At 36.4% G+C, this 25,380-nt stretch overlaps 1 protein-coding gene, 1 long non-coding RNA gene and 1 pseudogene across 2 annotated transcripts; 2 read left to right on the top strand and 1 right to left on the bottom strand.

Annotated features, from left to right (window-relative positions):
- Positions 1-3,976: 3,976 nt before the first annotated feature.
- LOC141822774 (uncharacterized) lies at positions 3,977-5,617 on the top strand. The gene is made up of 2 exons (XR_012601355.1): positions 3,977-4,216; positions 5,204-5,617. It is a non-coding gene; the product is annotated as an uncharacterized LOC141822774 (long non-coding RNA).
- Positions 5,618-7,765: 2,148 nt separating this feature from the next.
- Positions 7,766-10,704, bottom strand: LOC141823645 (metal tolerance protein C4-like; annotated as a pseudogene).
- A 361-nt stretch (positions 10,705-11,065) lies between these two features.
- On the top strand, positions 11,066-24,975 carry LOC141825016 (protein HLB1). The gene is made up of 14 exons (XM_074712379.1): positions 11,066-11,563; positions 12,859-12,954; positions 14,690-14,759; positions 15,956-16,066; positions 17,879-17,962; positions 18,610-18,660; positions 19,346-19,375; positions 19,479-19,541; positions 19,755-19,820; positions 19,954-20,082; positions 20,278-20,313; positions 21,499-21,618; positions 23,804-23,989; positions 24,576-24,975. Exons 1-14 carry the CDS (start codon positions 11,103-11,105, stop codon positions 24,684-24,686), a joined length of 1,614 nt encoding a protein of 537 aa, XP_074568480.1. The 5' UTR covers positions 11,066-11,102; the 3' UTR covers positions 24,687-24,975.
- Positions 24,976-25,380: the final 405 nt, after the last annotated feature.

Raw genomic sequence — 25,380 nt, 5'->3', positions numbered from 1 at the left:
TTGCTTTTGCGTATGCACATAATCTCTGATGTGAAAAATATGTTTTCTTTTCCAGAAGAGTTGATGTAAATGAGAATCGATCCACCAAGGGAATCTTATGCCTTTTCTCCAGACATTGGCACTAGCATTTCAATTCATAATCTGTGTTTTATTATTAATTAAGCATCTGCAGTTGTATAATCATGTTAGCAATAAAATGGAGAGACATGAAATCATGGGACTCAATTATTTGTGATCTAATTAAGAGGTGGGATGCGTACATTGAATAGCAAACGTGCATATTTTTATATGGTAGATGATGATAATTTAACTCAATGCAGCTGCAGCAGAGCCCTGTTGGCTATGTCACACGTTTCCAGTCTCAGAAGTGTTGGCATAAAAAAAAACAACATTTCAAGGAATATATTTTAATAATTTCATAAATTCCCTTTTTTTTTTTTAAAAAATGTGAGATTTTTGTTTTAAAAGTAATATATATATAAATCTAAGTTTTGGGAAGTTTAATATAAATTTTTAGAATAATGACTTGATGACAAAGTTAATTATAATTTCAGTCTTTTCGGATAATTTAAATTGTAATAAAAAATTCTAAGATTTTTATGACACTTTTCAATTGTAATAAAAAACATTAAGAATAGAGCACATTACATTACTTAGTGATGAATTCTTAGAGATAAATTGGAAACGTACAAATATTACTACTGTTAGTTGGGTTGTACCCATGGTGACCTATTTATATGGACCACAACACCATGATGAACAAGTAGCTCATGATCCTAACTATTTTCATTAACTAATTAGGTAATAATTTTTCGATCCACTAGAACTTTAGGAAATAATACTTCTCTCTTAAATTTACATATGCATGCATACAAGTGTTAAGTACCTACATATTTTTCATGTAGAATGACATGAACAAATTGTGCATGCATGTTTAGAAACTTATAAGTATTTCATGATGATGATGGATGTTTGGATGTCTCGTGTTTAATTAGAGTTTAAAGGTTAAATGTGAGGTTGAATCAATTAATTAAACTAATTAAGTTGCATGGTTGCCTCGTGTTTAGTAGTGGTTTGGATGCTTAGACATGATGATGGATCAAGTTAATTATAATTTGACTCAGTTTGATAGAGCATGCAATTTGTTTAGGGTTGATTTATTTTAACTCATAGATTTTTGAATTTCCCCCTCAAAAATCTCTTTAATGTCCTTATTTTCGTCAAGAATTGACATAAAAAAACCAACAATAGAACAAAGAGCTTTAGATGTTCATCAAAGAGATTTTTTTTTCTTTTTTCAAAATCTCCTTGATGAACAATTAGATAACAATTCAACTTACATTGACACAAATATGCTAAATAAAATCTCTAAGAAATTATAATATGGTGGTTTTCCTTTTAGAATTGCTAACCATTTTTTGAATGAAAGTGACCAATAACAACCCCATGAAGAACTCCTAAACTTCAGTAACTTTTACAAATAACACATCCACTTTACGATTATCAGGACCACAGGACCACCTTGCAACCCCACAAGTGCAGGCTCACAAGTATCCATATATCTAAAAGATGACATTGTAAGAAGATGAAAAATTTAAAGTACTATAGAGATAAAAAGATGAGACTGAATTTTAAGTGTGATAACGAAAGCCGGTTAACTTCTCGGTCGGTCATCCATCGTAAGCTATAGCTAGGCAAGGGTGACATTGGAATTTCCCCTTGACAAAACAAATGCAAAGGACATGAGTAGGAAAACAATTGAAGGAAAGGTAGATGCACACTTAAAAGATCGATGTTGTTGATATTTAATTAATTAATTAATTTTCAATTAAATTTTAGAATCGATCCCCTATATATAATTTAAAATATATTCCTCGCATTAAGTTAATTAAACTTAAGGATATATGCCTGACTCACAGCTAGCATTGCATGAACACATTTCTCTCTAGGAATAGTACTACGGCCCCCCTGTCTTTTTAAGTTATTGCAAGCGCAAAATCCCACGGCGCAGAAGACCATGAGCGAGCCGAGCAGGCATCGATCTACTAGTTGCTATTCAATTAATGCACTCCATATCAGATATATATTCATAAATTACAAAGGCAATTAAGAGCTTCCATTGATTCAAGGCTAGCTAGCTGCAGTAGTTAAATGGTGTTGTATATATATATATGCTGTATTATTGTCATTTAGATTTATAATATATATAATAACTCTGCTGCATGCATTTGTGTGTGTGTGTATATATATATATATATAAAAGAGTATATATATATTAACAGTTTGTGGTGTTGAATTATGAGCTTTTCAACTGCTCCCACTGGCTTCTCCTCAAACGACGGACACTGGTGAATTACAGGGATGGAGAGACGACGACTTTGATCAAAAAGTGGAGCAGTTTTCCAGGCATCAGCACGCATTGCTAGCTGTGGGTGTGGATTCCCAGCCCCAGCCAGGGGCCAGAAGAAGACACCAAGAGAGAAAAGGACATCCCACCTCGTGTCCCACCTTTCCACCTATTAATCTCTATTTAATTTTTTTTTAAATTAGCATTTAATTAATTACTTAGTCTCGATTGTGATTTAATCATTGTCATTAGAGTCTCAGTCCGATCGTACAATTCTATAATTAATGTGCCTTTTTTTATCAAGTGACCATTGCATTGCCATGTATGCATGCATATATGCAAGCAAGCTTTTCAGTAACGCATGCATCGAAGTCATTTAGTACTCTTCATGCATGGCTGTCTATTCATGCAGAATGCAGAATGCAGGTAAAATTTAATGACTGCATGCATATATATTAATTACATAAAGTCGAGGCTAGCTAGCTATTGTGGTCGAAGACTTGAAGTTACACATATAGTTGCTGATCAGATGAAGCCAATGTAGCTAACTTAATATGTAACAACAAGTAGGGACAGTCAAGCACTCATTACAAAGGTATTGTCGGGCATTCTTGTTTGCTCCAAAGCTAAACCTACTCACTACTCTCCCTTAATTATCTATATGGATTATCGGAGTTAATTAGCAAATTACTGATGAACATATATAATTAAGAAATTATGAATTAACCTCAATCCAGTTGTCATGGACTGCAGCTACCTAGCATATATTATACAGTCGTGATGTATTAATTGTTTGATCTGTCTCAACTTTGGCACCCTTTCCGAGTCCAACATCGACGCTTGTTATCTTATGAACGTGTAATATATACGACACTGAAAAGAATCTGCAATAAATGGCAGTATGGTGGAACGTGAAGGCCATTCATTAATTAAGCCTGGACGGTCCTCGGAGAGAGAGCAAATTAAATAGCAGGGACACCATTATATTATATTCATGCATGTTAATGTTCAATCGCAGTCCCATCCACCGTGCTGTGCTCGATCGTCGACGATGAATTAACGACAGCGATGTTACAGTGGTTGGCTTGGGCCGGAGCAGTCGCCGGTGAAACCGGCCAGGCCCAACTTGCCCATGCAGGAACTCGATCGTTTGTCTGCCGAGATTAGGCAGGCATTTATAGCGCACTGTCTTCTTCGCAGGTGCAGTGGTGCAACTTACAGAGAAAGTTTGATAAAAAATAAGTGAAGTAAAATAATAATAAAAAAATTACCCTGTCTTAGCTTGCTTATGGATTCTAATTCTGTGATGGAGCCATGATCAAGATGAATTGAAACGAGTTGATCAACTGATTCTGTGCATGGCATTCTTTCTCCTTAGCAGTAGTTATTGGTGGTGATCTGAGACCCAGCTGTAGGGTTGGGCCACCTGCTGCTTAATTTATTTTGTCATTACTCCTCTCGCCTCTTCCTCCATCTCCCCTCCTTTATTGCTATTTATCTTCCCCCTTCCAAACACCAACACCATGTACTATCTATCCCTCTCTCCCCCCTCTCCCCCTCTGCAACAGGTAATCATTTCACCTATCATCACCTCTCTCTCTCTCTCTCTCAGGTTTAACCTCTCTATATCCTCTCCGGATTGCAAGCCGAGTCTTCAGGGAGAAAAAAAAAAGTAGTAGAAGAAAGAAGAAGAAAATGAACTGGGAGCTAGGAAGCTTTGCCTTTGAGGGGAATGTTGTCTGGCTCGAGGCATCTCTGTGGCCTCTGAAATCTTACACCTTTGGGATCTCGGACCAGGCTTCATTCCCCCCAATAGTTGCTTCCATACATCTCCCTCAAGATATGCCGTGTAATAACTGGTTAACTCAGGTTTGTTAGATGCATATATCTGTACGTGGATATGATTCATCACTTTCCTTCTTTTTGGATTTTGTTTAGTCAGTTGGTTTGATGATTTTTCTTGGTTTTCAAGATTAGGTTAGATTTATAGGATGAAGGGAAACTACTGATTGGTGTAATGATGGTGGATCTTGACCAACGTATCTTTTGTTCTTCATCTCTGACAGGATTGTTGGAGTGGCAAAAGGTTTCATCATTACCTTATCATTAGATTCTCAAGAGATCTTGCCTTACCTTTCTTTTCTCTTTTTTTCCCCCCTTCTCTCTCCTCCATCCACAGTTTAATTTATTAATCTTTGCAGTGGGTGAAGTAAACATTTCTTAATCAAGATGGAATACTTAGATCTCCATGCTCTTTCTACTAAAGTACTACTTTACTTCATTTTTGTTAAAGCTTACTCTTTTCCCTTTTCTTTATTTTTGTAATATCTAGACTCTCTTAAAATTTTGTTCTGCCTTTCCTATCTTCCTACCTTTCGGTTTCGATCGATTCAAATGCGCAGATTTTCCTTTGTCTTTTCTTTTAAAACTCAAACTTATGAGCAGATCTTGAACTTATTGTAGCTTTTCACAGTTCTAGGTAGGAAGACAAGTTCAGTGCTCGCCTTTACTTTTATTGAATTTCTGTGTATTTTTCTTCCAAGATATTAACTAACGTAGCTTGTACTCGATCTCTTTGTTTGTGCCTTTTAAACAAAGCTTGAAAAGATATACATGAATGCTTAACACACCTCATTAATCCTTTCCATGCATGAGCTAGCTCTGAATCTTTGATGACTAGAATCATTATTTTCACTCATTAATTAATAAGTATTGTAATATGCTTATTTCTTACCCGGCAACAAGAAGATTTGCCATGCTTCATATATCTTAATTGCTTCACTGTATTTTCACAATCTAGATTGCATTCTACACAATCTTGTAAGATTTTTTTTTGTAATTGTCTAAATATTGCAGGCAAAACTGATGGATCCATCCTGTATTATCAAGCTTAGCAGTTCAGTAATATATATATTTTTATTCTCTTTAGTACTTTCCCTGACAAATAGATCACATGATCTGACACAGGTCAACATAGTGGTACATGCATCACAGCAAATAGTGTCAATCCCTGATCACACCCTTTTGAAGAATCATTATGAATTAAAGATAACACATTTGCATGCATGTTTCTTTAAATTTTTAGAACTGTTTTCGGACAAACTTCGATTGTTTGTTGCATCTGATGAAGGGTTAATGTGAAACAATAGATGAAAATGATCAGCTTCAGCAATCAGATCACTTTAGTCACAGACTCGTCTTGTTCTCTTGTCATATCATGTATCTCTTTGTAATCACTCGATAACACTTTAATATTATATTTGTTCGGAAGCATTCTCTGCATATAATTAAATTATTACAAGAAAATGAGCTGATTTGCGGTTTTTCAGAGGACACAACTTATATATACTGTAAAAAGAGGTGGGTTGGCATGTGGAAATGCAAATCTTGTGTTAAAATCCTAAGTTTTATAACTTTATAGAAAAGCTTGTTGTTCTTGTATTCAAGTTGAAACAGTCCTTGATGAGGATAAGGTTCAAGGGTTAGAATTAGAGTCCTGCCCTTGAAGGTTAATTAGTATAAATTATCTTCGAGTGATATCGGCAATATAGCTAGCATGTGATGACATGAATGGAAGGCATCAAAAGGAGCTCAAAGGGGGTGATACACTCATGAACTAAAGTATCATGATACTAAATGGTTACTATTTAATATGTATTATATCTAATATTGGTGAAATGAAGTTTTCACCTCTAAAGTATAGGATGAGTGCAATGTAATGTCATTCCATGGAATGGATCACTTAACCTCAAATTGTTCATCCAAACATCCAACAAAATCATAGAGGGAATGAATCATTTTCTTCCATGCATCCTATCAAATGCACCCTAAGCTAGATTCACCACCTTTACCCCCCAGTCTCAAAAACAAATAAGGTCATCCAGTGGTTTACCATAAAGTCGCATATTTTGATTAACATCTGCCATAAGTGGCGAGCTTGAATGTCTTGACTTGTATATGTGCTCCCACATCAAAAGAAAAAAGGACGTCTTTAAAATAGACAAGCAAACCTCAGCTATGATGGCAATGAATTAGCACTAGGAGCTAAGGGATCAACCTTAGGGTGGCCCATGGTCGTTCTTAGTTGGGATTGTCTTAGCTTCAAGCTTCTTCATTGTGTTACGTTGTGCGGATAGTGACCACCCAGTCAATCTCATTTTGGGATTGGCTTCAAGCTTCTTCATTGTGCTGTGCGGATAGTGACCACACCCAGTCAATCTCATTTTGGGATTGGCTTGTGTCATTGTGTTGTGTGGACAGTGACCACCACCCATTCAATCTCATCAGTGTCGTTTCAATTTCATCTTGGAATCTACTAATGGAATTCACAACTGTTTGATAATTTTTTTTGCCAAACTTGTACTTGAATATTAACATGGATAGTCGATTTGGATTCTGATAAGTTATTCATTGAAAAGTTAGGGGTGCCTAATTTTTCATATCAACTTTACACATGCACAAGAATATACACATTATAGGAGCTGGTGCAAATTAGATGGGGGTGTGGCTTACTAATGTCATGTTCCATTGTAACCAGCGTGAAGTCAAACCCTCTCATCGTTGTACAGAAACACTTTCTCTCTTTCTTTCTTGTTTTTTTTTGTATGTGCGGAGTTTTAAATATTTACATGTGTGTGCGCAGTCAAACCGTCTATTGTTGTTCCTTTTTGTTTTTGGAGAGAGAGAACCTCGGCTAGTCAAAGCGGTGGACATCTCGCAGTGAGATCCATACCCAATGTATCAGCTCGAAGGAACAAGTCAAAAAAGTTGAAGCAAGAGGAATGGAGACTGAAGTGAGGACAAAACGTTCTGCTGTAGAGGAAGAGTCAAAACATGGTTTTGATTGTCTAGCTCTAAATCTAAAGCAATTCAGGAGACCACCGCCCTAAATGAACCATGTCTCTGCACTAGGCACGCTATAATGTGGATCGAATATGCTGCCACAGGCGTCCGACATATCACATGCAACCCAGGATTTTCTCTTTCTTACTCTTTAGACAAATCTAAGATCCGACCACGACTTGAGATAACATGGAGTATGTGCACTTTGTTAAAGACGTAAAGTCATTTGATTCCCCCCATCGCTCAAAATGGATCCAATAGAAATAAATATAATTCATACACAAAAAAAAGTCATGAAATTTTCTTTTTCCTCCCATAAAAGAATCTATGACCAATTCACACAGCTATGCGCCAAAACATGACCTCTAAAGAATTGAAGTTTTAAATTCTCACATAAAAGATTTGTCATGAAATATAGTAAAAAAGATAGGAAAAAAAACTCATGTGGTCAAGACTTGTGTGGAACTGAGAGAACTGCTTCAGGATTATGTGACTCTGTATCAACATGTCTAATACCTTCTGAATCACTGATTCAAGCTTATCAACTTCACTGCCTAACGCTTCACATCCTCACCTTCAACGACAAAGAGACAAGCATAAACCAGAGACCGTACCATAAGTAGCCATAACATTTAGAAGTACATTATCGTCTTGAGACTTCGCTGCTTTCCGAAACTGTCAATGCAAGAGTGTAAGTTTCAAAAGCATCCTATTCATATAAGTTGGAAATTTTCTAGTACAAATGGAAGCAAGAGGAAATCAAAAGTAGCTAGATTAAGAATGGATAAGGCAAGTATTAGCAGTGGTCCAAATTATCAACAATACTAAACCAGTAAAAAGCTAACGCAGTGTGTGAAGCGTGCAAGAAAACAAGTAGCAAGTGCAAAAAATCAACGGAAGCTAACATTAAGATACCTGTTTGCCCACTCTTTGCGTTCAGTTCTTTCTAAATAGTTTAATACCACTACAACCCCATTGAAATCTGTATCACAATATGACATCGGTAGAAGCCTTTGCACTTAACCCAAGAACCTTTCTATGTGCTTCCCAAAGAGAAATAAGAAAATTACTATTACAGTAAAACAATTGGTCTTTTTTCCCAGATATATACATGATAAACTTCATTCATTATACTTCATCTACAAGGAAATAAGACCTCTTTAAAGAAGCAGAAAAATAGAGTTCTCAGAAATGGATGGAAGATAGAATAATTGGAAAAAAAACATTTAAACATTATCATTAGTAAGATGGTAATAGTGATGATAACAATGTATATACATAATAAACATTGACCAGATGTAAGCATTTATCAAAGAAAATTTATTTTAAAAAATAGCATATGTTCTGTAGCTGTATGGAACATCAGCTAACCTCCTTCATAACAGCAACAGATGTTGGATCATGGCCGTGCCAAACATAGTCCCACAATTCCATTCCTTCTGCAGCTGCACCTTTCTTAACAGCATTAGTAGCAACAAGCAGTGAAGCGGGACAAGTAAAATTATCATAATGACAAATCCAAAATTAAAAATATGAACGTTAGAGATATACATTCTATGAGGAAGGATCCACCAATCACTAAGGCAGCATAGGGCATATTTTCAGGATGCTGTTAAAAGGAAACATACAAAGATAAAAGCAATGAGATATAATCAAGCAAGAAAATATTCTAGGCGACAAAATTCCTATAAGATTTTGACAGGTTCTGAGACATACATGAGTTTTCCACAGGTTCTGCATCCCATGCACAACCGTTTGTGCCCAAACCCAAGCAAAAGATACAGACAGCAGATATTAAAGACCAGACAAATCTTTCCTTTGAATAGCCATAGCTGCAGTAAGGAATGAACAATTAACAAAATATAAGGAGCAACTATATACATGACTGAACAGGATTTAAAATGTATTATATTTACAATAATAAACATTGCATTCCTGACAAGATTCAGAAACCAATCTATACATAGAAAAAAAGACAAAATGTAAAGGAAAGATATTATATTCTCAAGTGAGGCACTTAAGCTCTTGGAAATAAGGACACTACATATAGTAAGAATTTGGGATAAACCTACAGGTGAATAGCATCAGGAGCACATTTTGAGCTCTTCAAACCATATGCAAGAAGGGCCTGCAATATCAAAGTAGTTTGTTACTTAAATAGAAGTTAGAAATTCTAAGACGGAAACATACTCTATGAAATTCTAGTACAAAATACTAGATTCCAAGACGTAGAGAAAAGGAACATAATTTCATAAAACAACAAGATGTGATTTCCAACTATTTAGGCTACACCATGAATCTTATTTACCATACAACTCTATGAAATCTTATATTAATAGTTACTTGAGAAAAGATATAATATGGGATCAAAACAAACATTACCTGATTAGCAAGGTCTGCAATTGAAGGCACAACTTCAGCTAACATAACCTGGCTAGAAGTTCTCAGCCACACTCCAAACTTGAGAGAGAAGACAAGGAAGTTGCCCCACAAATGCTGTGGTAACTGCTTGCTGACTGAAGAAAAAAGAATTGATAGTTAAGCAAGAAATGACAGTTAAAAGTAGCAGGATGCTCAATATTTATTGAGTGAAAACAAAACAAAAAAAAGTGTAAAAAGAACAATACATACTTGATATAACTACATTTAGTATGGGCATGATTGGAACATAAGAAATCTGTAAGATTTTATGGTAGTTGACATGTTTCAAACATGAGATTCTGATACCAGTTCCTCTATGCACACAGATATAATAAGCAAAGAAGGTATTTCCTGACCAGAAGCCTACCTCAGAGTGATCTGACGTGGTTTTTATGCTGCATATAATATCATATTATGTCAGTGATGACTTTTATCTCGAGCCTACAAGAAATAACTCCACAAACTCAATTAAATAACTATGCACGAGAAAATACTTAATTGGAATCTTGATAGAATTGAGAAAAAAGAAAGAAAAAAAGATGGTCTAATTTTGTCGATCATAGGTCATGTAAGCTAGAAACTATAGAGATTAAGAAGGATCTTCTCGATTTCTTGATTCAAACAAATATATTGCACGAACAACTGACATGTGTCCGTCATCAAAAGCTATAGTTTTAGCCTTTGCAACCCTGAGAGAATAATCCACATGCACAACTATCACAGGCAACCATGAATAGGTAAAAGCTAGGGTCTCCCACTTCCATGAAAAGAATGCGAACGACAAGAAAGGGCCTAAAGACAACGGCGGACGATGAGTACTCGCTACCAAAATACTTCACAAGAAAGGGCCTAAAGACAACGGTGCCGGACGGCGGGAAAGCAAACAAGAAACTGAAAGCATGACCCGTGGCCTGCTTCGATTCGTTTTCTCACCAAGATCTGGCGTGAGGAACGAGGTAAGACAGGCAGGAGGCATGAGGTACGCCGATGCAGCCGGACGAGGAGGAGAAAGGTAAGAGGGGGACGGGCGGGGATTGGCGGAGGTCGTCCCGGAGGCGGCGGTGCGTCACCACCACCGTGAGCGGCACACGCATGAAGAATCCGCCGCCACCGTAGCGGCGTTGTTGCGTCCATTTCAGGAGACGACGAGATTGCAGAGGTCCGACGAACGAGGGACCGGAGTGACCCGCCGATGAGACTTGAGAAACAGTACTGGAAGGAGGACTCGACCGCTTCTCTTATAGTTTCGTGTCGTTTAGGGCTTTTGGGCCGCAGACGAATGCGGGCCAAGCCCACTTCGTTGAGCGATTAACAAATTGACCAGATTAATTTGTAATAAAATAATAAATAACAGTGTCAGTCAAAAAATGTACATGAAGGGCATTTTGCAATTATTTTCTCATTCAATTGTTAAATTCGCATTTGATCTCACGTTGCCATTTGGGTTCACAACGACGAGACAGGGCGCACCCTGATCCGTTCGATCCCGGCAATGGAGGACGTGGAGCCAAAGACCGGCGAAATCTCCGCTCTTCCTGAAGGAGATAATGAAGAACCCGATCTCCCGGGGGACTCCGGGGATTCTACCCTGGAGGCCAAGCAAGACGAGATCCAGCCGGCAATGGAAGCCAAAGAAGGCGAGATCGAACCGACTTCGGATGTCGCGGTAGGAAAGATCCCGTCTAAGTTGGAAGTCGAGATCGGCAATACGTTGGATGTCAAGGAAGGGGAGATCAAGGCTGAGGGAGCTGAGAAGAAACCCTCTTCTGAAACGGACGACGCGAGAGGCGACGGCATCCGGACGTTCACAATGCGGGAGCTTCTCGACGAACTCAAGGAGGAAGAGAAGGGGGCTTCCGAGGCAAAGGATGAGAAAACTTGGCCTGCGGATCCGACCAAAGATGACGGCAGCGACGCCTATAGGAGCAGCGCTGCGGGGAGTTCCTCTTTTAGGTTTGTCCTGCTCTTCTTGCAGTCTCTTTATCTGGACTTACTAGCTTCTGGGAAGTTGTGCCCTTTAGATGTTTTCTCCTTACTCTCAGAAATTATGGGATCTCGTTCGTTAGTATTGCTCTTTTTGGTGGCAGTCGGGGGTACTATTTCTCACAATTGCTCATGATTTGCGATTGGGAGTTCGTGTACATCCCTGATGATTCAGAATTTGATCACTACATGGTAACTGATACTTTGTAATGGTTATAGCAATCAGAGTGAGCATCTCAGAAAACCATGCCCTGTTATACTCGGATCAGGTGTCACAAAAGAATCTTCCAATTTTAACAATGTATCTCTAAACTAGGAAACACGGGCTTATGGTATGAGATGACAGATCAGGTGCCACAAAAGAATCATCCAATTTTAGCAACGTATCTGTAAACTAGGGAACAGAAGCGTATTGTACCAGATGAAAGATATAAAACAACCATGAAACATGAGAAATGTGAATAACCATTACCACCACAACTTGGGCAGCATGTTCAATATGAATACCCTAATTGGTTAGGCTGACTTAAATTGTCATATCATTTTTTTATGTTGATTGTGCTATTAAATAATTAAAGCTCACTGACCTTTGCTTGAAGTAGGATCCTCATATGCCGATTAGGTAGAATCCAAAAAACAGAAGAGATAATTATCTAGATCACAAAAGTCAATAGTTTCAAAATATTGATCAGTGGCAGGTGTTATTGTGGTTTCCCTGCTAAAACTAATCCCAACTAAATCTAAATATTGATAATCTTTAGAACATATTTTTGTAAAAAACATGATATATTAGCATTACAATGAAAGTGGATGTGCTTAATAGTTTACTTGAATGTGACATTTAAAATATCTATTCACTGGTCAGACAACAGTAGTGTGCAGTGTGAAGTACTTCATATTCCACATGAATGTGATATCTGATATATCTGTTTACTGCAGCGCATAATAGTAATTTAGTGCATGGCTACATTTTCAGGAGAATCCTTTTTAGGGTTCTTTTTCTCTTGTTATTATTTATTTACCTGAATCTGTAATCTCAATTTCCATTTTTCTTTGTTTGATCTATTTTTTCAAGCCAAGATACTCACTTCCTTGTACTTCCTTGCCAAGGAATGATCATTCATATGGAACATGTCTATTCTCATTGCACTTTTGATTGCGAAAAATTTTGGTATATACATGTTTTTTTTTTCTAAATCTTTGTGTATGTGCATATATTTATTTCTCAAACTAAAAGGATGAAGTGATTAACTTTTCTATTTCAGTCACAATGATATTTCCATGGATTTGATCAACAAAGTAACTGGAACAGATGAGGAAGGTCGATCCCGCCAACGGATGCTTTTATATGCAGCTAAAAAGTATGTTCCATTTTCAACTTGCCATTGCTTGCCTTATAAATGAAGTTGAACTTTGTTAATCATCAAAATGTTCTTTATTTTGTCTTAATTAAAATCAAATACATTCCATTTCCAATTTGTCATTGCCTTACCTTGTAAATGAATTTGAAATTTGCTAATCATTCAAAAATATTCTTTATTTGTCTTGTTTCTCTTTTACATTCTCTGGGGACAATGATAGTCTAAGAGAATATTTCAAATCAGGTGCATGCTCTACATGATAGAAATATGGCGTGATCATAGTGGAATAACTGAAGCATATTGTAGCTGCAAGTTTAATGGCATGTGTCTTAGGAGTAACGAAAATACAAGATGGCTCCTTGAATCTAGAGAATTGGGCTCTATATGGTAATCTAATAAACATTGATAACATGAGGCTTGATTTTAGGGTTATTTTACTTCAGAGGATGTGGGGGGGGGGGGGGGGGGGGGTTTGGGTTTGGTGGGAAGAGGAGGGAAGATAGTTGGTTTGATATGAAGGCAAAAGAAGGAAAATATCCCTGGGGATGACAATTTGTTCATCCTTAATCAAGATCCGTGTCGCCCTGAATAAGGGACCCCTCCACAACTCAAAATGTAAATGATGTGGGTATGGGATTTTTAAAATAATCAATGTATGTCCCACAGCTACATCCTCTTCTTCTTCCCATCTTGACACTTGATCTCTTCCCCTTTCCTACTTGGGTATCACCCCTTCATGCATGCAAGCCTCATTGATCTATGCCGGCTAACAGAGTAGCCCCGCTTACTGCACTCCTCTCCCTCTCTCGCATGCTGACAACCTTTGGTCCATTTCCTGATTTGCAATGACCTCTTCTGCTGCCAGATTCAGCACTGTCAAGCACCCCTCTCCTTGCTCTGATCCATTCCCCTTTTCTTCCACCACGAGCGGCCTTGCTTGCTCTCTCTCTCCTTATCCCAACTTCCATCTTTCTATTGCTGCTACCTCAATATCACTGACTGGTGAGGCTTTATGAAGAGTGTTGCTGGATCCAACTTCAATGCAGTTTCTTCCTGGTGTTGCAGAAGTTGCCTGCCAACACAGCAAGAAATTGAGCTCAGAGGATTTTTTCAATCTTTTCCTAGGTTTACCTCATGGTCCTCTGCATCCATCTAATTTGGAAGCCAATCTTGGATAAAATGCTTCTGTGAACTCCTTCAGATGGCATCTCCATATTTTATTTTGGTCAAAGTAAATGAGGAAAGAAGCTGTCATAAAGGAACTTCCCTCCCCTCTACGCAGAGATAGAATCACTCTGTCAGTGTAAGCCTGCCCTTAACGAATCTTTCACTCTGTCAGTGTAAGCATTCCCTTAATGAATCTTTCAACTTTGGAGTTCAACAATGTTCTAAGCTACTCTGTTAGACATTCCAGGGATTCCAGTAGGTATGATTAATTTGAAGAGAATCTGAGTATATTTTACTTCTGTTGTAAGGTGCACATAAAGTGGCATGCTGATCTAATCATGAACTGGGTATTATGAGCTTGAATCATATAAACAAATAGTACCTGTATCTAAGGAGTGTAATTGCATAATCATCTTATTTGACTCTTTGCGCTTTGATGTTTTGGTCTGAATTAACTCTTACTGTCTGAGATTACATTGATCTGAACCTTGATATTTGAGGTCAATACATTGTTTAAGATAGCAGATTCTATGAGCTAGTTCTTGTAAATAACTCTGTATATTTGTAGGTATGTTAGTGCGATAGAGAGAAATCCGGAAGACCATGATGCACTTTACAATTGGGCATTGGTCCTGCAGGTATTATTCCTGCTGCCTTCTTGCCCAAATTTCTTTATATTTACTGCACATTAATGTGCTTATAGTATGTATAGGTCCTTAATAGAGTTCAACACAGATGGATCCAAATGGTTGGTAGTCCATCCTGGTGTTTTCATAGTGCCTTTAGTCTCACCTTGACTTCTGGAGTTTGTTGATCTGCCAACTTGATTGAATATCAACAATCCCCAAGTCTTCATGAAGTTTATTTATTATAAAATGCAAATTAGCTTTCTCTCTAGTTCCATATGTACCAATGGTATCTCATGTGCTATTTTTTTCTAAATTTGAAGGTGATCCAGTTTTGTTGGGCTAATAACTTATTTGCAACTGATCTTATATGCAGATTGGAGTAAAGAAATTATAAAATCATTTTAAAGTGTCTAATATATATACATATGCATCTATATTTCACCTGCTAGTTGTATTTAAGTGACCAAATATATACTTCACTATTTAAGAAGTATATACAACATGATGAGATTCTACCTTGTTCATGAAAACTGATTGGCATGTACTCATTATGTTAGACAATTATTCTAATTTTCAGCTGTATTTGGGCCTTTTAATTCTCTGCTTACGATAGTCAATTTGTTTAAGCAAAAGTATTTATTATTGATAATCTAGGAAGTCCTAACAATGTGAAAAGAATTCTTAATTTGATGGTTTTCCTGATTAGTCGGTCTCTGGATTAAGATCTCCTTGAATCATTAGATGGTTAACTTGTAGAGTTTTTAGCCATTAAAGGTTACATTTTTGCTATTGAATGCTGAAAACACACTACCAAAATGGTCAGGCTGATCCAATCATGGGAAAGTTTATTTTTTGTTTGCTATTTGTCTCTGTAGGCATATCTATCCAGATGAAAGATCCTCGTTCTGTAATCATGTAGTTCTGTGTTTTCTGTTGTAGTTTTGTTTCTTCATGTCGAATTTGGAATGAAATCTGAAAAACATTTCTTGTGATAGAAAATCATGACTTATTTCTTTCACTCTTCATTTTTCATATTGTCAACTGTGCTAGAAACATTTTAAGTGTATGATACATAAAACATGTCAAAATGCTTTGAGCCCTAGCTATGGAACTAATAGGATGGTTGTTTCGTTTTTAACAATGTCAAAAATGTAATTGAAGTTTGTACTCAAAGAGGCATATTTTTTTTCTTATACACAATGCAGGAGAGTGCTGACAATGTTGGCCCTGATTCTGATTCTTCAAAAGATGCTTTGCTTGAAGAGGCATGCAAAAAGTATGAGGAAGCTATACGTCTTTGTCCAACACTTTATGATGTAAGTGATTCTGTCCTAAACCATTGCAGAACAAGGTACTGAAATTATACTAACATGTCTAGAAAATTGTTACTCTCTTGTACTCTGCTCATGATTTACAATACTGGAAGTACTTCAATTGGTCAGACAACACATTTTACTTAAACCATTGATATCCTGGCGCTACTAATTTGGATAGTATAGTTGATTCCTTGTTCTTGCCATTTACCTAAAAATGGTTACTGCAGATTGTACTATCACCTTGACAGAATTTATGATCAAGAGTTTTCTTGTGTTTCTGGTTCAATTGACCTGGCTCATTAGATGTTAGAATCATTGTTATCATGCATGATAGATGGATGTTATTCTGTTGATCAAGGGTTTTCACCATATACATTTAGAATATATGATCATCTTGTGGTCAGTGCCTTAGAGGGATGAATAAAATTGCTCAGATAGGAAAGTAGTATATTTCTATATGAAATGCCACCTTAAACACATTGCATGATTTTGTCATATATTTTTATTAAGATATAACAGATTGAATTCTTTCCTAACAGTTAAGATGTTAGGGATAGGTGATTGTGAGTCAAATTTAACATGGTAGATGATCAAGTGCTTTCTTTTAATTTTGGTTCCATTAATTTTTTAACTATTCCAATAAGTTAGTTCATATTAAGTTTGGTCAAGGTCATTCACTTTGTCCTCCTAAAAATTAGAAGGGGGGGGGGGGGGGGGGGGGGGGGGGGGGGGGGGGCGGCAACTTTAAGAATAAACCGGAATGGATACTTTCCTAAGAATTTAAGCTTTTGGTAAAGTGTCAATGAAACAATTTTGAAGGCCTCAAGTTTTAAGCGTCTACTGGTATGAAAATATTCATTCCTTTTGTTCTTTTTCCTTTATGAATCTTTCATATGCTTTTGTTCCTGGATGAATTCAAGTAATTGGGACTAATGACTTGGTTGTTGTTATCATTGTTTGTTCCTGGATCAAATTTTTCTGCACTGGCTGGTAAAATGGTACTGGCACATGTTAGTTAAGGGGTATTACAAGGGACAACAACAAAGGAGAAGAAAGGGAAAAAGGGAAAGAAAATAGCTCTTCCTAGGATTGTCTAACTGCAGATATTGTACTTCTAGCTTGTGTCATGAACTTGTCACGTCTTGAGTTTTTATCTTGGAAATTTTAGGAGGCTAAATTAATACAATATTGAAAGTTGACTGAATGACAAGTGTGATGAAATATCTCACATAGAGAGAGGATTCTAAGATGAACTACTTAGGTGAATGATCAAGAAGGAAACAGTATGATTCTATCTTCAAGTTGTAGACTTGTGAGCACCCAGTTCCTTCACCTTGTTTCCTAGTACAGAGAACTAAAGTGACATTGCTACTCTTCTTGGAGGGCAAACATGAGGAAACCTTGCCTAGGATGCTTTCTTTGAGGTAAGGAATTTGAAGCAAAAAGGATTTTCTCCATGATGATTAATTGCTGTTATAATTGAGATTTCATATTTGTTGCTGTTTTGAGGGGAAGTTTCCTGCATAGTTTGTCAAAACATAAGGTGCATGTGATTTTTACTCAACTACCTTGTCGCAGTCTTTTTTTTTTATTTATGGTTATGTTCTTCTAAAACACTATCCATTTGCTTTGTGGGACTTGTAACTGAACATAAAAAGTATCGAATTGTAGTGATTCACCTTGTATTTTATTCAAGTTTATCTAAAAGTTATAAAGTTATATGCATAGGGCTAAGTTAACAACTTTCATAATTTTTATTGAGTATTCATAATTGTAGTGATAAGGCTTGGTTGTTGTATTCTTTTTCTTTAGGCACATTATAACTGGGCTATTGCAATATCTGATCGTGCTAAAATGCGTGGTCGAACAAAGGAGGCTGAAGAATTATGGAAACAGGTCAAACTAAACAATCCAGTACTTCTTTATTTTTATTTTTACTAATCTCAAACCTTTATTCTCTAGTATTTTTGTTTTATTTTGGTTTTAATTTCTCAAATTTATTGAAGTGTTTGACCCTTGTTATCCTATGCTATAGAAATGATATCTTAACCACAAAATGTTCATATTTTTCTTGATTTTTTATTTGAAGCTTTTCTTTAATGAATCAAATAGCTCCACTTTCCTTTCCACTTGCCACATGTAATAAATAGATTTAGAAAACCACGTGGAAAATATAGTGCCTCATTTTTAAAAAGATAAAAACCTAGTTAGCCAAATTATACCAACTATCCAAGATAAAAACGTTGTGCTCTAAGCCCTAATGATCTCGTCTAATATTATCCACCTTGGACTTTCCACCACCCATGCCATTCATTGTTGCACCATATTCTTCCACTATTTACATTTTTTACAAGCTGAAAATGACAACTATGATGTGACCTAGCAGATACCATGCAGGAATTATGAATTTATTTAATTGCTTGGCTCCTGTTTCTGCAGTTTGTCTTTCTAATTTTTATTTGTTTCTGTTCCTATAAGTCCCTTTTACTTATTGGTTTTGAATTTTGATGACATGCTTTTATTACTTGATCTTTCTTTTACAGGCAACCAAAAAGTATGAGAAAGCTGTTCAGCTTAACTGGAACAGCCCACAGGTCTGGTATTACAGTTATTAGTATTCTTGTATTTTCCTTCATATATATAACCTTATTCCTCATGCTGTACCAATATCACTAACTTATATGGTTGTAATTGAAAATTTTACCTATATTCATTGTCAGTTTATCCAAGGTGCTAATTATATAAAGATTTTACTATTTGATTAATTTGCTTCATTAGAGGCCCAATTACACTTTGGTAAGTTCATGCTTTTGAATATCTTATTGTTAATTTCTTAAAACAGCCATTGGTCATATTTTATTTGATAATCGAATACATCAATATCAGTATATTAGGTTGGCCGGTCAAGAGGTCCATAGCACATTTCTAATCGATGATCAAAATATCAAAGCCTCTCACTATTATCCTTCCTGCTGATATATTATCTCCAATCAGGACACATCTTAAAATTATAAACTACTTGATCTTTTCCTAGATGTTTTCCATGCAATAGGATTTTGTAGTAGCTTTGCCTCATTATATTTTGCTTAGACATTGATACTTTTATGCAGTTATGTGCTTCGTTCAAGTTACCATACTTTCCTCCATGTTTTAATTTGTTTCCTGCAGAACATGATTTTAATGGTATATTGGTAATATGTGGGTCTCTTTACCCACTTTTGTTTTTAATTGGTTTAATAGTGTACTAATCAATCAAATTTCCTTATTGGTTTCTGATAGGCCCTTAACAACTGGGGGCTTGCTTTGCAGGTAGATTGATTTTGGTTTATCAACTAAGTTGATTTATTATAGAAGTAATTTTATGTTAGTTTTTTAATCTTATTAAGGCATTTTGGACAAAATCATGATACAGGAGCTTGGTGCAATTGTTCCTGTACGGGAGAAACAGACTATTATAAAAACAGCTATAAGCAAGGTAAAGCCATGAAATAGCAAATAAAGTTTTACTTCTATAATTATTTGTTTCTGTTTCACGAGGTTAAATCAAGGTAATGCCACATTACTTTTCAATAGTTATGCTTTTGATTTAGTGCTGGGCCGAGTCCCTAACCTCAAATAGTTTGCAGATGATTTCTTGTTATTGTCATTGCTGTTATCATGATAACTCCCTAATCGTGCTCTGTGGCAGTTCCGTGCCGCCATCCAACTACAGTTTGATTTTCATCGAGCAATTTACAATCTTGGTACAGTGTTGGTAAGGGTTTTCTGCCTTCTTCAGTTTTTTGTTGTTATAACTTGTAGCTATTATTTTAGATAAAGCAATGTTCTTTTTCTGGCTCACTCTTTACCAGTTACTGGATCTGATAACTATCTGTTTCTACATGTAGTATGGCTTAGCCGAGGACACTTTTAGGTCTGGCAGACCCATCAATGCAAAAGAAGTCTCTCCTGAAGAGTTTTATAGTCAATCAGCTATATATATTGCAGCTGCTCATGCTCTGAAACCAAACTACTCAGTATGACCCTATCTGCATTCTCTTGCTGTCATTTTATTTCAGTTCATGAAGAACATATCTATCTTGTGCTTGTCTAAAATTCCCGGACCTGATATTCTTTTCCATTTGAGGAATAACTGTTAAGACGGTAAAAATTAATTAATTGTGAGTTAATCAGTGGTTTGATCCTGTTTGTTGTCTTTAATAATCATGCAGGTTTATCACAGTGCTTTAAGGCTAGTTCGATCAATGGTGAGTTATCTTCAAAACATTGTTGTTCAACTACCACTTATAGCATGTCATATTAATGGGAAATAGGCATTCATGGTTGGAGTTACAAATCCAGCCTCTCGGCATGTATGATAAAAATTTACATTCCCTGGAGTTTCGTGCACTGGGCAATCTCTACGTAAAAACAATAACAGAAACTATCATAATGATATTGATTGATTTTATTGCACAATTATTACTAGAGTGGAATGTTTAGAATTACTTAGGCACTGGAGTTTCATTGGGTGGTCTGAATGAGTTGGTTCAATTGCTGATGGCCACACCTTGTGTCAATATTATGTGGTCTCAGTCAGCACCGACCAGGAAGGGAAGAGTGTAAAGAAGAGAAAATAGAGGAGGACGAAGACATAGAGGAAGAGGAATAGGATGAAAAAGAAGAAGCTTCCATGCTAGTATGAAATGGTGCATGCAATCTATCCCAGGTAGCATGGAATGTAATTTTTTTCTCAACACTTATAATTGTCATTCTTGCAAGCATAGGCCAATTGGGCTAGAAATTAAATTTTCTACAGAAATGTGAAATTAGCTCTTCTAGACGAGTAAGAATAGGTGTGATAAAGGACAGCCCGGTGCATGAAGCTCCCGCCAATACAGAGTTCTAGGGAATCACATTGGGTCAATTGTACACAGCCTTATCTTGCATTTTGCAAGAGGCTGTTTCTGCGACTCGAACTTGTGACCTCAAGGTCACATGACAGTAATTTTACTATTGTGTCAAGGTTCTCCTTCTAAGAATAGGTGTGATCTCTTTAATTACAAGCCTAAGATGCTAAGATTCTTTCTTAGGCTGAGTTTACTTGGGTGGAAAAATAGGGTGGAGAGGATGGTGAAAGGTCGGGGAGGCAAAAACTCACAAAAATGCACGTGAAGCATGAATAATTCATCTATAATTTTGTGTTGCCTTGCTTTCCACTCTCATCTTTCCACCTAAGTAAACCCAACCTTAGTTTAACTAATGGGAGAAAATACCTTTCTTGAGAAGACACTTCATTTCACTGGTTTGATCGTTAAATCTTATTTTCCCACCTGAATTGTCAATTTAGGATCGACTTTCTTCATGGTATAGGTAATATTATCACTGCCCCTTTTTGGTTTAGTTGTATGAATTTGACATGCATTATCGACTCATAAATGTTTTTCTGACAGCTTCCTTTACCCTACTTGAAAGTAGGCTACCTAACTGCTCAACCTGCACATATTCCAATTGCACCTCATAGAGAGTGGCAAAGATCTCAATTTCTTCTGAATCATGAGGGACTTCAGCAGGTAAGCCGCATAAGTTTGTCCTTTTTCCTTGATTCAGTCTTCTTTATTCTATTCTGAAATCAATTTAATTAGAATCAATTTTTGCTTTAGCTACATGATGATATGATGATGTAAGGTTATGCATCAACTGTTTAGACTATTCTTATATGGGAAAGTCAACATGATCTGTTACATGGTGATCAGAGTTGCTAAGTTATGATCTTTATATTCATAAAGCAAAATAAATAGTCTTGCTCAAATTTAATTAATTCAGGTCAAAATAAGTTATCATCACTCCAGCTTTTTCTCTCATAATTGGAAAACCTCAACTAGGGCAGTTTCTATATATGAAATAAGTCAACTTTGTTGAGTTGTGTGAACTCTTTACCTTTTTGTTCTTAGTTGTCTCAAGTCAATGTGACTTCAAATTTAAATTAAAAATAAACCTTTCAGTCTCTCTTGGAACTATCCTTGTATAGCAAGTAGACAGGATGCCCTTCTTTCCATCATGGAAGGTGTTTACAGGTAACTTGGATTATATCACGATATCCAATATCATAATTTAGATGGCACATGATGGAAAGCTGGAAGTTTGTTACTATTGGTATAGTTTTGCAGTACAATAGGAGGATAAGGTCCATATAGTTACACCAAATAGTAGGACTAACACTTAATAATGATGACAGTAATACTGGAAAACAGGAACCACCATCTGTCACTGAAAAAAATTAAATAAAAAATTGAGTCAAGAACTAAAGAATAAAGACCAAGATATATGACAGGTCAATGATGCCTTACCTGCTAAGTAATGGTGAAACCTGCATTAGAGAATATTTTTCTGGTAACCAAACGTATTTTGTAGTTGAAGCTTAGAAGAGACACCTAATTCTCTAATGCCAAATCTGCCAAGTAATGGTGAAACCCAAGGTTTAAAATATTGAGCCGTGCTGAAGTTTCGATCTCGGACCGCAACGATACAGTTTTGGTATCATATCATGCTGTGCCGGTATAATTTCAATATTTTTAAAATATAAAATATATTAACTAAAAATAAAAAATTTAATCTAAATATTTAAAAATAAAAAATAAAATATTTTTTTAAAAAAATAATAGGATAAATTTATGAGACTTTAATTAAGCCTATTTAAATTATCCCAAATATGGCTAGGAGTTGATTATTAAAATCTAAGTTAAAAAAAAGATTTCGCGACTGGGGCATGCACAGCCCGCATGACCGGGGCATGCAGCCCGCAGGAACGGGGCACGCATGGCCCGCGCGACCGGGGCATGCGTGGCCCGTCCGACCAGGGCACGCGCGGCCCGCGCGACCTCCGGAGGAGTCGCCAAGTCCGCGACACCCACGTGACACCTCTGGATGGTATCCCGGCCGGAACATTGGTGTCGGCGCCCGTCCGCTGGCGGAACGAAAAATTTTGCCGGTATTGAGGCTCCAGATTTCAATCCTTGGTGAAGCCTACTATTTTTGATGAAATTATGAGGCCTGGTTGTGTTATTGGACTGCATGGTTGTTGTAAGTAAAAGGTAATGCTTTACTGATATGACCATTATATCTCCATAGCATCCAGTAGAATTCAACTAATTCTGATGTGAACAAAGTTCATATGTATGCCCTGACTATTGAGCATTTTCACCACTATTTTTTTTCCAATTCTTTCCTCTACTTTTTAATGGCACTTTTTTGCATATTCAATTTTCACTTTTAGCTTTCCTACTTTTTTGATCACCCTAATAAAGGAACCTCAGGTAAATTATCAGTTGAAATACACACACCTGGACATTTTTTTCTCCTAATTTTTTCCTGATTTTTTTTCTTATATAAAAGAGAAGTTCTGCTTGTGATTGTTAATGCACAAGCCGCTCCACTTCCTTAGAATTCCTCCTGATTATGAAAACTCGTGTTTCTTTGCTTGATGAAGAAAAAATGGATTATTGGTGAACTGTGCATGCTAAAAGAAAGATTGCTTTACTCAGTTACTATAATCCATGCCATTGCTTGTGTTCAAAGAGGAACTTGTTTTCTGTATTCATGCATTTTTATATCTTCATGTAATAATTCACTTTAGATTTGGTGATACAATGGATAGAGATCCTACTGAGTTTTTAATCTTTCCAGATAGAAGAGATCATTCTGACGAGTCCTATCTTTCCAGATAGAGATCATACTGATGAGTGTTATCTTTCCCAGGTCAGTAAGGCTGAGAAGCATCCGTCACAAAGTCCTTCTGGGATGTTGTCAGGATCTCCACAAACTGATAAATCACTAGTTAAAGTTGATGTCCAAGACCTTGTTTCTGTTTCAGCCTGTGCAGATCTTACACTACCTCGAGGTGCTGGTCTTTGCATTGAGACAATTAATGGCTCAGTTTACTTGGTAAGTTTGCCATATTCAAGCATCTAAATAGAGATAGATTCATGATGTATATCCCTCTTCGTCATGATTATGATCTTTTTTTCCAGTGTTTCTTTGCTTTGCTAATGGTTGATTTACTCACTTTGGTATATTTTGGTTCCTCTTGGATTATTCCAGGACTAGTTGCCCCATGGCATTTAAATCTAGCTTAGGGAAAAATGTCAATGCGACCTTTGCTAGGAGCAGACAGTTTTTTTTTTTTGTCTATATGTTTTTTTTTACCATGGTGCATAAATATGGCATTTCAAAATATAATTATTTTTTGTCGGGAAGGTATGAAACGTTGACAAGGATCTTCCTCATCTGAACAGCTAACTTCTTTGAATATTTCTACTTATCATGGCAAAATTTGAGATGGTTTTATTCATTTTAACCTAAACTTGGTTGGGAACTTTGGAACTGCACCAATGTTGCTCTTATTTGCAACAATGTGTCCAACTGACCATGATGTGAAGTTGTTTCAGTAAGAGGAGTTATAAATTGTTTTAGATTGATTTTGTCGCTCATTGCAATGGTGTCTGACGCTGGTCGTGTGCTCCTTTACCAGGTTGCCGACACATGGGATTCGTTGTATGGATGGTTAGATGCAATACGCCTTGTCTACACCATTTATGCCAGAGGAAAGAGCGATATTCTTGCTGGAATTATTACTGGTTGATTTTCCACTTTTCATACAACAAATATTTTTCGAGACCTCTACAACTTTGGACAACTGGTGCCTGAATTATTGCCGACATTTTATTGTCCCCAGAGGTTGTTATTTACGATGTAGTCCAGTTATTGTTTCCAACATGTACCGTAGGTTTAAAATCTATTGGATTTGCATATTAGCGACTAGCAGGGAAATTCTTCAGGCATTTGTCTTAATTTGGAGATTTGCGCATACCAATTGAACTACAGTTTGGTTTCCAAACTCTTTAAAATTTGATGTTGATTGTTTTTTTTTACTTTATGTTCATGTAGCGATTTCTCAGTACAATGAAATATCAACAACTATGATTCCTTTATATTCTGGAGTGTAGAGCCCCAACAATGGAGCATCCATCCTGTTACTCTAATATTTTTCTCCCTTCTATTTGCCAATTGTTATACATGCTTCGTTCATCAATTCCTGTGATTGATTATCCCATGCGCAAATCTAAAGGCAGAGCAAGTTTTGGGAACCTCTAATTGGGCCTCAAGCGGCCCGTGATTAGTTTGGACTCGATCTGCAATATATATTGATTCCGGCCCTCTACAATAAGAGTTTTTTTTTATATTTTAATATTAAAAGATTTAATTGTTGTTATAATTTGATCTATTGTTAATTAAAAAGGTAGACGGAGTGATTTTAGATTTAGGTGAAAATATCC

Source organism: Curcuma longa, chromosome 3, assembly GCF_044706935.1.
Source record: "Curcuma longa cultivar G26 ecotype Majalengka, Jawa Barat chromosome 3, ITB_CL_G26_1.1, whole genome shotgun sequence".
In the NCBI taxonomy this organism is placed as follows: Eukaryota; Viridiplantae; Streptophyta; class Magnoliopsida; order Zingiberales; family Zingiberaceae; genus Curcuma; species Curcuma longa.
This window is presented reverse-complemented; position numbering and strand designations above follow the sequence as displayed.